This window comes from Nomascus leucogenys, chromosome 15, assembly GCF_006542625.1.
Source record: "Nomascus leucogenys isolate Asia chromosome 15, Asia_NLE_v1, whole genome shotgun sequence".
Taxonomy (NCBI): domain Eukaryota; kingdom Metazoa; phylum Chordata; class Mammalia; order Primates; family Hylobatidae; genus Nomascus; species Nomascus leucogenys.
In genome coordinates, this window is record NC_044395.1 from 70,658,439 (window position 1) to 70,670,906 (window position 12,468).

General features: G+C 38.8%; 1 protein-coding gene and 1 long non-coding RNA gene across 7 annotated transcripts in view; one reads left to right on the plus strand and one right to left on the minus strand.

The window, feature by feature from the left end:
* SBF2 (SET binding factor 2) overlaps positions 1–12,468 on the minus strand; it is a 530,998-nt gene that overhangs the window by 51,102 nt on the left and 467,428 nt on the right. For all 6 annotated transcript variants that reach the window (XR_004026025.1, XM_030794550.1, XM_030794549.1 and 3 more), the window contains 3 exons: positions 12,019–12,164; positions 9,026–9,224; positions 1,447–1,643 (listed from right to left, as the gene is read on the minus strand). Coding sequence is in view for 5 of the 6 variants with exons in the window: in XM_030794550.1 (XP_030650410.1) it covers positions 1,447–1,643; positions 9,026–9,224; positions 12,019–12,164 (542 nt within the window). In the remaining variant the exon portion in view is untranslated. The remainder of the gene's footprint in view (positions 1–1,446; positions 1,644–9,025; positions 9,225–12,018; positions 12,165–12,468) is intronic.
* LOC115830481 overlaps positions 7,535–12,468 on the plus strand; it is a 92,451-nt gene continuing 87,517 nt past the window's right edge. The window contains exon 1 of the long non-coding RNA XR_004026026.1: positions 7,535–8,804. This is a non-coding gene — a long non-coding RNA (uncharacterized LOC115830481). The remainder of the gene's footprint in view (positions 8,805–12,468) is intronic.

A 12,468-nucleotide genomic window follows, 5' to 3' on the forward strand; every position in this document is an offset into this window, starting at 1 on the left:
AAAAAACAAAAAACAAAAAACCCCCAAAGATATTAGTTGTGAGTAAATGTGGAAGTTGAATACGAAATATAGTAAATTTAAATTAGATTTAAAAAAATCAGCAACCAGTGGAATAAGTTTCAATTGTTTTCCAACTAAAAGCTTAGTGATACGCTTATCGGTGCTCCTAAAATCATTCACTCATTTTATATAACTTATATATGCTTGTGTTCTAGTTTATTATTATTTTATTTCACTTTTTTGAGACAGAGTCTTATTCTTTCACTCAGGGTGGAGTGCAGTGGTGCAATCGTGGCTCACTACAGCCTTTACTTCATGGGCTCAAGCGATTCTCCCACCTCAGCCTCCTGAATAGCTGGGACTCAGGCATGTGCCACCACGCCTGGCTAATTTTTGTATTTTTTTGTAGATATGGGGTTTTGCCATGTTGCCCAGGCTGGTCTTGAACTCCTGGGCACAAGCAATCCTCCCACCTTGGCCTTCCAAGTAGCTGGGACTACAGGCATGAGCCATTGCACCTGGCCCCTTCTTATGTTCTAACATACCCACCAGGTGGCTTGGGAGCACACAGGGTTTCAGAGGAGAAACAGTAAAAAGCCAATTGCCTTCAATTACACCAGTAGTGAGACTCCAAGGCAGGTGGAAGGCTGCCCTCAGTCAACCTAATGATCAAAACATTGGCTGACTTTCAAAAAGCACGTGGTTGTACCTGGTGAATCACAGATTCTGAGTTTACTTCATTTCCAAAGGTGGAAGAATGCAGCCATCCCTAAATTGGATCTGATTTCTTAGTGGCCTGTTTCATTTTTTTTGAGCAACTATTATGAGGCAGAAGCTGTGAGAAAGGTCAGCAAAATACAGCTCCTGACTTCAAGACCTCAGACATGGTACTCACAAGTATCCTCAGAATATGGGACAGCTGTACTTACTATTTCGCTAGCTTCCTAAAAACCTCTTTGCTTGAAAGCTCCTGAAGCAGCATTTGCGGTCATTAGTTTGCTGTCTTGTGTGTGCGTATGACTTGTAAGAGTGAGGATGGATATCTGATATCAGATGGCATAGAATCTCGTCTTGCCTCTGAAGCTGTTAAATGTATTTGGATGCTTCCCAGGAGAAAGAAAAAAGGTTGGTGTAACCTAGTTTCCATCTGTGAATACTCTGGTTTGCTGGAATGAAAATTGCCTAGGACCAAAGACTTTATTATATTAATTTCTATTAAAATCCAAGTACAGACCAGACATATTAAGATGTCAAATTCAATGTGGAGCCTCACACTACCAAGTATAGTTCTTGTTTAAGCTGTACATGTTGTATGCAGCAAAGTGGAAAAGTTTGTGTGTGAGACAAGACTTGATGAAAAGGCACCATTCCCAGATTTTACTTCCTTTATTTTTAGTACTGTCCTTATGTGAACGGGTGGTAATTGTGTTATAGAGAGATGCTTACCGGCCTGAGGGGAGTTCTGAGATTTGAAAAGACCAACGACTCCCTTCCCATGGAATCCTCCAGATCGGAGGAGCAGAGTACCACTTCTTGAGTTCTTCCAACATACAACAGGCAGGCGATTGTGTCGATAGCAGCGAGCTACTCTTGGTAAACTACTGTCCTGTACAGCTTGAGGTATGACTAAAAGGCCAGGATAGCTTCAGAGATATAGAAGGGAGAAAAGAATGATTGGGGGAAGGAACACGGGGGAAGAAAAGGGGAAAGAAATGAGAGAAGAGGGAGAGAGAGAATATAAGAAATTGAATACTAATATCATAGTAATTTTCTAAGATTCAGAAACATATTAGTTGAAGGGTAAGATATATTTCTTTTCTTTTTTAATTTTATTTTTGTAGAGACAGGGTCTCACTTTGTTGTACAGGCCGGTCTCAAATTTTTGGACTCAAGCGATCCTCCTTCCTCAGCCTCCCAAAGTGCTGGGATTATGGGTGTGAGCCATTGTGCCTGGCCAACATATTTCAAATATGGAACTTAGTTTCAACTCCTGAATTCTTCAGGGATTGAGAAGAAAATCCCTAGATGGTGAAACTAGCTAACTCATCCACTGATCTGTGGCCTTTTTTGAAAAGAGCCCCCTTCACTGATATTGCAGACTTCTGCTGAATAAACTTAGAAAATAAAAATATTATGTAGAATTCTTTAAAAGGCCTCTGTTGAACTATTTCCCTTGCCTTATACATTACTTTTCCACAACTTGAAATAAAGGTTGTAAGATTACTGGATTAATGTCAACTTTATGAGAATGACAAGTCAAATTGTAAACACTTCATAGATCACTGAGATGACATTAGAGAATACAGCATGCCAATATTAGACTGCCTGAGATGGTGAAAGGCTTAAAAACCAAAACCAAATTATTTTTGGCATGAGAACAATATGTTTAAATGTCAAATGAGTTTAAATAGTTAATAACACTACATGTTGATACTTATTTTAAAAGATTAGCTTATAAAGTTACAGGATATGATGCTGGGAAAATAACATGTAAGAGTACATACAGATTAATAAATGCAAGAAGATAGGCAGGTTTCAGAGTCATTTCTTTTTTTTAGTTTAATTAGAAATATTACACTAAACAGATTTTATATTTATAAACTCCTAACCACTAATCCTATATTTTTTGGTGATTTTTTTTTTTTTTTTGAGATGTAGTCTCGCTCTGTCGCTCAGTCTGTAGTGCAGTGGCATGATCTCGGCCCACTGCAAGCTCCGCCTCCCGGGTTCACGCCATTCTCCTGCCTCAGCCTCCCAAGTAGCTAGGACTACAGGTGCCTGCCACCATGCCCAGCTAATTTTTTGTATTTTTAATAAAGACAGGGTTTCACCATGTTAGCCAGGATGGTCTCGATCTCCTGACCTCGTGATCTGCCCACCTCGGCCTCCCAAAGTGCTGGGATTACAGGCATGAGCCACCGTGCCCAGCCGGTGATTTTTAAATTTTAGTAAAATATACCTACCAAAATTTACCATGCTATCCTGTTTTTTTTTTTTTGAGACGGAGTTTCACTCTGTCGCCCAGGCTGGAGTGCAATGGCGCGATCTCGGCTCACTGCAACCTCTGCCTCTGGGGTTCAAGCAATTCTTCTGCCTCAGCCTCCTGAGTAGCTGGGATTACAGGCATGTGCCACCACGCCTGGCTAATTTTGTATTTTTAGCAGAGATAGGGTTTCTCCATGTTGGTCAGGCTGTCTCGAACTCTCAACCTCAGGTGATCCGCCTGCCTCGGCCTCCCAAAGTGCTGGGATTATAGGCGTGAGCCACTGCGCCCGGCCCATGGTATCCTTTTTTATTTATTTTATTTTTAATTTATTTTTTGAGACATAGTTTTGCTCTTGTTGCCTAGGCTGGAGTGCAATGGCGCGATCTTGGCTCACTGCAACCTTCGCCTCCTGGGTTCAAGCAATTGTCCTGCCTCAGCCTCCTGAGTGGCTGGGATTACAGACATGTGCCACCACACCCGGCTAATTTTGTATTTTTAGTAGAGATGGGGTTTCTCCATGTTGGTCAGGCTGGTCTCGGACTCCTGACCTTAGGTGATCCACCCGCCTTGGCCTCCCAAAGTGCTGGGATTCATGCTATCCTTTTTTATGTATACAAACCAGTGGCATTTAGTACATTCCCAATGTTGGGCAACTACCACCATTATCCATTTCCAGAACTTCTTATCCCTTATCTTGATAAGAACCAGTGCTGAGAGGAGGGAAAGGAAATCTAGTTTATGGTCACATAAATCATAACCTTCAACTACTTTACTGAATGCCAAATTAACTTTCCATACTTAACCAATGATACCTTGGAAGCATTCTGAAAGCCTAGGGCTTTGGTGCTCTAGGAATCTGTGGCCTGAATTTTTGTAATACCACGAACTGATGAAAAGACCAAGCTATAGACATAATCACTCATGAAGACTGAAAAGGCAGTTCCATAATTAGGACCCTCTATCTCCACTTGAATATCAGTTTTTCCCAACTTGCTTCAAGATACAATGTGTATTAGATAGGGGAATAATGTTTAATGGCTCCAGGAGCTACTTCAGTAATTGGTAAAGAGCGAGCACACTCCTTCACTCCCTGCCCCCTGTAGTGAGCCATCTCCTTCCACTGTGAATGAGCACCACACACAGACCATCCTCTGTTACATACAAGATCCATGGCTCTCTTCTGCTTCCTGACATGGGCTTGCATGACAGCTGGATAGCCCCTAGTGCTGGGGCAAATTGTGTGAAGCCTGAAGACCAAGGGAAGCTACTCTCAGTACCAGTCTCATTTCGTAATGAAAGATATCAATTTCCCTGCCACCCATCCTAACCCACTACTCAGAGCCTTCAGCTCCGGGCTCCACAGTTAACTCTCAAGAAGTTGACTAGGCTTCAGAAGCTTTTGTGGAAACTTTTTAATCAAGCATAATTCACATACAAATGCTCAAAACCTAGGTGATATCATTACCACCTAGGTCAAGAAATGGACCACTACAAGCATCCGAGATCTGGTATTTCCTCCCAGTCACTATTTCTTCCTCTTTCTTAAAGATTACCACTATCCTGCCTGGCATGGTGGCTTACACCTGTAATCCCAGCACTTTGGGAAGCCCAGCTGGGAGGATTGCTCGAGCCTAGGAGTTTGAGACCAGCCTGGGCAACATAGTGAGACCTCTTCTCTACAAAAATAAATAAAATAAAAAGAAAATTAGCCAGGTTTGGTGGCATGCGCTTAGTCCCAGCTACTCAGAAGGCTGAGGTGGAAGGATCGCCTGAGCCAGGGAGGTGGAGGCTGCAGTGAGTTGGAATCACATCACTGCACTCCAGCCTGGGAGACAGAGCAAGACCTTGTCTCAAAAAGAAAAAAAAAAAAAAAAGATTATTACTATCCTGACTGTTAACAATGTGGATGAGTTTTGCTTCTTTTTGAATTCTAGATAAAGGGAATCAGCAGAGTTTATTCTTTCATGTTTGGCTTCTTTTGCTCAATATTATGTTTATGAGATCCATCAGTGTTATTGTACTCATGTGTAGTATGTTCATTTTCATTACTGTATTTCACTGTGTGAGTATAATACCATTTATCTATTCTCTTGTTGATTTTGAGTAGTTTCTAGTTTTTTTAATTATTAGGAATGTTGCCATGAACATTCTTGTAGATGTCTTTTGGGAGCACATATGTATTTCTGTTAGAAATTCTACTCCACCTGCCGGGCACAGTGGCTCACGCTTGTAATCCCAGCACTTTGGGAGGCCGAGGCGGGAGGATCACGAGGTCAGGAGATCGAGACCACGGTAAAACCCTGTCTCTACTAAAAATACAAAAAATTAGCCGGGTGTGGTGGCGGGCTCCCGTAGTCCCAGCTACTAGGAGAGGCTGAGGCAGGAGAATGGCGTGAATCCAGGAGGCGGAGCTTGCAGTGAGCCGAGATTACGCCACTGCACTCCAGCCTGGGCGACAGAGCGAGACTCCGTCTCAAAAAAAAAAAAAAAAAAAAAAAAAGAAATTAAAGAAATTCTACTCCACCTAAGAGGAGAATTTCTAGGAATTAGGTTATGAATATGTTCAGTGGATGTTTAAATGTTTAGACAGCATTAGACAACTTTCCAAAGTTATTTAACCAATTTATAGTCCTTTTTACTCTCTTGATGATATCTCCTGATGTACAGAAGTTCTAAATTCATCAATTTTTTACTTTATAGATAATGTTCTTCCCATCCCAAGAAATCTTTCCCTATACCTCAAGGTCATGAAGACATTCTCTTATCTTCTAGAAGCTTTATTGTTTTAAGCTTATTTGTTTTAACCTTAATAACAAACCTATTGTTTTATTGTTTTAACCTTTTACATATAGATCTATAGGTCAATGGGAATAGGTCAAGATTAATTTTTCCCAGCATCCCTTATTGAAAAAACATCTTCTATCCACTGCTCTTAAGTGTCATTTTTATCTTAAATCAAGTATCCACATACGTGGGGGTGTTTCTGTTTAATATATTCCCTATTTCGCTCCACTGGTCCATTTGTCCATTCTTGTGTCAGTCCTATACTGTGTTAATTACTGTAGCTTTATAAAAAGTCTTGACATCCTATAGTATTATTCTGTAAGACTATCTTGGCTACTCTGTCTTCCACATTTTTATGTAACTCTTAGAATTACCTTTTCAGTTTCCATTAACATTTTGCTGAGATTGGGACTGAGTCTATAGAACAATTTCAGGAAATTCAGTTTTAGAATATTGAATATTCTAATCTAAGAACCTGAAATATCTACTTATTTAGCTCCTCAATGATCTTCAATATTGTTTTAAGTATTCCATGTAGAGGTCTTGCACTGGTTATTAGATTCATCCCTAAGTAATGTTTTTTAGTGCTATTGTAAATAGTAGGAATAGTACCAAAATAGCATCGCTTTTTGAAAATTTCATTTTGTAATAATGTTTTTAGTATATATATGACTAATTATTGTAAATGACCTTGTACTAGTGACCTTATCAGTGACCTTGTACTAAATCCACTTAATAATTTTAAAAGTTTATCGGCAGATTCCTACAGATTTTCTACATGTGCATTTTGGTCATCTGTGAGTAATGGCAGTTTTATTTCTTTCTTTTCAATCTTTATATCTTTTATTACTTTTCTAGTCTCTTTGCACTGCCTAAGACCTCTAGTACAACACTGAACAGAAATGGTGATAATGGGCATCCTTGTCCAGATTTCAGAGAAAAAGCTTTTAATATTTTATTTATTTCTAAGATAAGTAATTTCCTGTGTAGGATTTTTAAGACAGAAGATTAAGGAGCTACCCACTGTTCCACTGTAGACTCCTCTGAGGCCTTCAGGGCGCTACTCATAGGGAGTTCATTCTTACTCTATTTTGCTGAGAGCTTTTTTCTAAAAATCACAAATGTGACAAAAAATACAGAATTTACATAAGTTTACATAAATAAAACTCATAAGTGTACTTTGCATTTGCAAAATGCTTATCTTTATATAATAAACTTGTTTTTAATTCTGTTAATGTGGTAAATTACACTGACTGATTTTCAGAGGTCAAACCAGTACTCTATTCCTATAATAAACTCCACTTGGTCTTAATGAATTGCTGTGTGTAAAATAAACCTTTTGTCATTATCAACCATCCTTTCTTATTGCTTTTAAAGTCTACTTTGATATTCATATAGTGACAACAACTTTTTTTAAAGGTAGTTTTGTGTGGTATATTTTTTCTATGCTTTTACTTTCTATCTTTTTATATACTTGTGTATTACATTTGTCCCTTAAAAGCAGCAGAAAGCTTTTTGGAGACGGAGTGTTGCTCTGTCACCAGGCTGGAGTTTAGTGGCATGATCTCAGCTCACTGTAACCTCCGCCTCCAGGGTTCAAGTGATTCTCCTGCCTAAGCCTCCCGAGTAGCTGGGACTACAGGCACATGCCACCATGCCCAGCTAATTTTTGTATTTCTAGTAGACACAGGGTTTCACCATGTTGGCCAGGATGGTCTCCATCTCTTGACCTCGTGATCTGCCCGCCTCGGCCGCCCAAAGTGCTGGAATTACAGGCGTGAGCCACTGTGCCCAGCCACTTTTTTTTTTTTTTTAAAGCAAACCCTGATCTCTTTCTTTGAATTGGAACATTTAGTCAATTAATAATTAATGCAATTATGGATATATTTGAATTTAAATCTACCATCTTACTACTTGTTATTTATTCCATTTGTTCTGTCCCCTTTTTTTTCCTTTCTTGCCTTCTTTTGGATTATTTTTTATTATTCCATTTCCTTCCTGCTAATAACTTAATGGATATATATTACTTTCTACCATCATAAATGCTTTATAACCAGTGTTCTAATAAGTCATCTATTAAAATTTTATTTTACTTCTAACAGATTGGAATGATAAATGAGTCTGTTTTCTCAATGGCTGGCATAATTTTGATAGCAAGCTTTCCAAACAGCAGGACATCACACCCCGACAACAGGACTCATCTTCAGAGAAAATTTAGTTAGAATGACAGAGAATTCCAGAAAAATTACTGCATACTCAGAGTGCCAATTTTTCAGAACTTCACGCAAAATGTTTATTTGGCCACAACCTCAAAACTATATTCCCAACTTGTTTCTCAAGTTTCATATTAATATTTGTAAACTTAAATTGTTATTTAAAATGACATATCTATCTTTAAGAGCAACAGGGTTGAAACTAACAGTAACATTAAGATAACTTTCTAAAATATGTACAAAGCTTACAATTTACAAAGTGCTTTCAGAGCTGTTTAAGCAGGAATTTATAAATGCAAAGAAAAAACTTACCTGGAGATGAAAATGACTAAACTTGTGAATGGTGAAAATGTAATTTTAGAAAATATATATTTACATATAGTAAAGCATGGAATAAGGCTCAACATATTTGAAAAACAGTGAGAGATGACGAACAGAAAAAAGAAAATGCCTCTTTATTTACATCCTTTAAGTAATATTCCCTTGAAAACATTCCAATTAGACCGCATAAGAAAGCCTTGCCTACATGTGGGTCAGCAAATTATAGCCTGTGGGCCAAAACTGGCCATGCCCACTCATTTCCTTACTGTCTGTGGCTGCTTTTGCGGCACAGTTGAATAGTTGCAACAAGAGACTCTGTGGCTCATAAACTGAAAATATTTACCAACTGACCCTTTATAGAAAGAGTTTGTGGCTCCCCAGCCTACAAAAGACCTTCATGTCTTCTATTGGTCTGGGAAAATCCTGTTCTTCAAGTTATCTTTAGTCATGCTAGAAAAGAAGCAAACTGGGAAGAGAAAGACAAGAGAAATTCATAGGGGGTGAGTACTTTACCTTTCACCTTCTCACCTACTAGAGGTACTTTGAGTAAGGTAATTGTTCCGAGAATGCCAATGAGATGCTTGCTCATATCCTGGAGACCTTGTTCTTATTTTCAGGCATTTTTATCTATCTCAGGGCTATGGATGCAAATGGCCTATTAAAGATTCAAATAAGAAGAAAGGAAAGAAGACCTCTTTTTGGAGCCCACTGACACACTTACCTCCGGCAGAGTGAATACATCCTGTTGGAGGCAGTAATTCGAAAATACTCGGGTCTTGAACGGGAAGAGCTGCCACTTATGGTTCCTAAACCTAAACGCTGATAGTCTCTGAAACAAGCTTTTTCCACCAACTGTTCCATTGTAGACTTCTCGGAGGCCTTCAGGGTGGTACTTGTGGGGAGCTCACTCTCATCTGAAACTGGGACGGTAGAGACAGATATTGAAGAAATGATTAGCTCAAAGCAATTGAGGCCTTCAGGGTAGTACCTGTGGGGAGCTCACTCTCATCTGAAACTGGGATGGTAGAGACAGATATTGAAGAAATGATTAGCTCAAAGCACAGGATTAAAAACTTCCTTTTGGGCTGGGTGTGGTGGCTCATGCCTGTAATCCCAGCACTAGGAGGCTGAGGTGGGCAGATCACAAGGTCAGGAGTTCGAGAGCAGCCTGACCAACATGGTGAAATCTCATCTCTACTAAAAACACAAAAAATTAGCCAGGCATGGCGACAGGCACCTGTAATCCCAGCTACTCGGGAGGCTGAGGCAGGAGAATCACTTGAACCCGGGAGGCAGAGGTTGCAGTGAGCTGAGACCGTGCCACTGCACTCCAGCCTGGGCAACCGAGTGAGACTCTGTCTCAAAACCACCCCGTACCCCGCAAAAAAAACCCCGCTTCCTTTTGAAGAAGACTCTTTACACCAAGACAGGTTTATATTAGGATGACAAATATTATGTATATCACAAATTAAATCATGTAACTTCTGTGAGGAATCACACTTAAATAAACATAAAAGTGTAATGAATAGTCAGTAATTCAACTAAAAAATGTCAGGAAAATAATACCATTTAAATAATTTCTAAAAACAATATAATTTTGAATTCATTACCTACACTGTTCTGTTTTATGAAGGCTTGCTTATTGTCAAATTGCAGTGATTTCTATTTAGGACTCTATAAAAACACCCAAAGCTTGTCAGAGGCTAACCCATCAGTAAAATTTATCTTTCATAAAATCACTATACAAACTCATCATCCAGATTTCAGTTTACTTTTCAGACTATAAACTTTTATTGGAAATTTCTGGATTAACTAGAAGTTCACTAGAGGGAAAAATAACTTTATTTCCTCAGAGAGGTATAAAGAAGTTACACTTTTTTCCTGGAAATATTTTTGTTAGAGGATGTGGTGTATGTGGGAAACCCCCTCACAGTTTTACAATCACAGGTTACAGAATCCTTTACGATTTTAGATGTGGAAGAATTTACTCAATAATCAAATATTTTAGGGAGGCTTTTTTTTATAAAGGACATTCCTAATTTGTACTGCATGTTCTAACTGAAAAAAAAAAAGCCATGTTAAAAACTGTCCTAATTTACTTCCTTATTTATTTTGAAAGTAAGAGACATCAAATCAAGCTTTCAAAGTTTTTGAAAATGTACTTAAAGTACTAATGTGCAGGCAAAGATATGGCCCTCTTTCATGAAATATATTTTAAAAAAGCAGAACAGTTAAGTGTTTCAATTTGTGAACTTCAATTCGTGTTTCAATTTGTGAACTTTACAATGCAATATAATCAGGTATCAATTCTGTGTTGGCCTTTTATTTTCAGAAGAGCAAACGACATTATATAATTTGGTCTTTTAGTAGAATAATTATCATAGAATAATAAGTTTTGTTCCATGAAATATAAAAAAAATTGAGATAGAAGAGTCAATAGTGATGGGTAGCAATAATATTTTTATGGCTTGACATATGACTGTGAAAAGATCAGGGTTCCAACAAATGGTTATTTCAGTGATGTAATGGTGGGTATTTTCACTGCCCCAGAGGCAAGCTTGCAAGTACACATTCTCACCCAGGGCATGCATACATACATACAAAACCACATAGCTTCTTCTTTTTTTTTTTTTTTGAAGCAGAGTCTCGCTCTGTCCAACCCAGGCTGGAGTGCAGTGGTGCGATCTCGCCTCACTGCAACCTTCTCCTCCCAAGTTCAAGCAATTCTCATGCCTCAGCCTCCTGAGCAGTTGGGACTACAGGTGCATGCCACCATGCCTGGCTAAAATTTTGTATTTTCAGTAGAGACAGGGTTTTGCCATGTTGGCCAGGCTGGTCTCGAAATCCTGGCCTCAAGTGATCCGCCTGCCTCAGCCTCCCAAAGTGCTGGGATTACAGGCATGAGCCACTGTGCCCAGCCCACACAGTTCTTTATCCCAGCAACTGAAAATGGAGACCTGTTAGCCAGTGCTTTCTCTAAAGATGAGGTTTCTTTTTTAAAATGTTTTTGTTGTTAGTAGTAGTTTTTGCAAAACCACCAGTGACTGATTCTAAGATCCTGAGGGGAAAAAAAGGGTGTAATGGCATTCTGCCTCCCATTATATCAGCTTCTCTGTAGTGCTGATTCCACAGCATATTTGATACTGGGTTAAGAATGGGAAACAGTCACTCAGACATTTTGCTACTAGCTTTCTGCCTCTATTTTTCCCACTGAGAGGTATTGTAGCTGTTCTTTCAAATATTTAGCAAGTATTTTTTCTCATGACCGAAGTATTCCTTCATCTTAGGTCCCCCATTTTGATTAAGAGCACCAACAATGTTCTTACTAAAAACTGAAATCTTCAATTTGAAATGTTCAATGTCCTTACCTTAAATTCTTATTCTAGAAGGATAAGATACAGGGGACTACCCTATACCTAAATTTCCCATGCAGTGGGGTTTCCTTCTTCCTTCTTTTAATGAGACCCACATAAAAATGACCAATTAGCTGTATGAATTTAGTAAAGAAGAAGTATAATTTAACAAAATATTACCTGAACAATGGAATATCAGGAAAATAGTTTTTCCCCCAGTTCTAAGAAGCTGGTAAGTGCTTCCATCTTCTCATGAGATCTAGGTTTTTGTGGATCAAGATTTAAGTGCAACTACACCTTAGTCTCTTATTCACATAAGAAATAAAGTTGAATAATGAAGGAAATTCAAGTTCTCACATACCAGATACATCATCATCTTCATTCCATCCAGGACGATTTACTCTTTCTTCCACAATTGTCCCTGTCTTCTTCTTCAGTAAATATTGCCGCCCAATTGTCATTTTCCCTGCCCTTTTGGCACCTTTCACAATTGTTTTTGAGAAGGTACTACATGTCATAAAACCAAAGAGAACGTCAACTTAATATAAAAGCACCACTTGTATTGTTGACACCTACTTAGCTCAAATTGTTTCTTCTCCTTTCCCATAGCCACTACTGGTCCAGACTTTTGTTAAGCCTCTCCTTCTTTAGGTTACTTTTAATATGGCAGTAGACTAATTTCCCATAAAACACCACTGTTATCATGATACTGTCTTAGGAAAAACGTGCAGGAAAGCGTAGAGACATGAACTACTTACCACCCCAAATCTAAACTCCTTGGTTTAGCTTCTCGGGGAGGACTGCCCTGAAC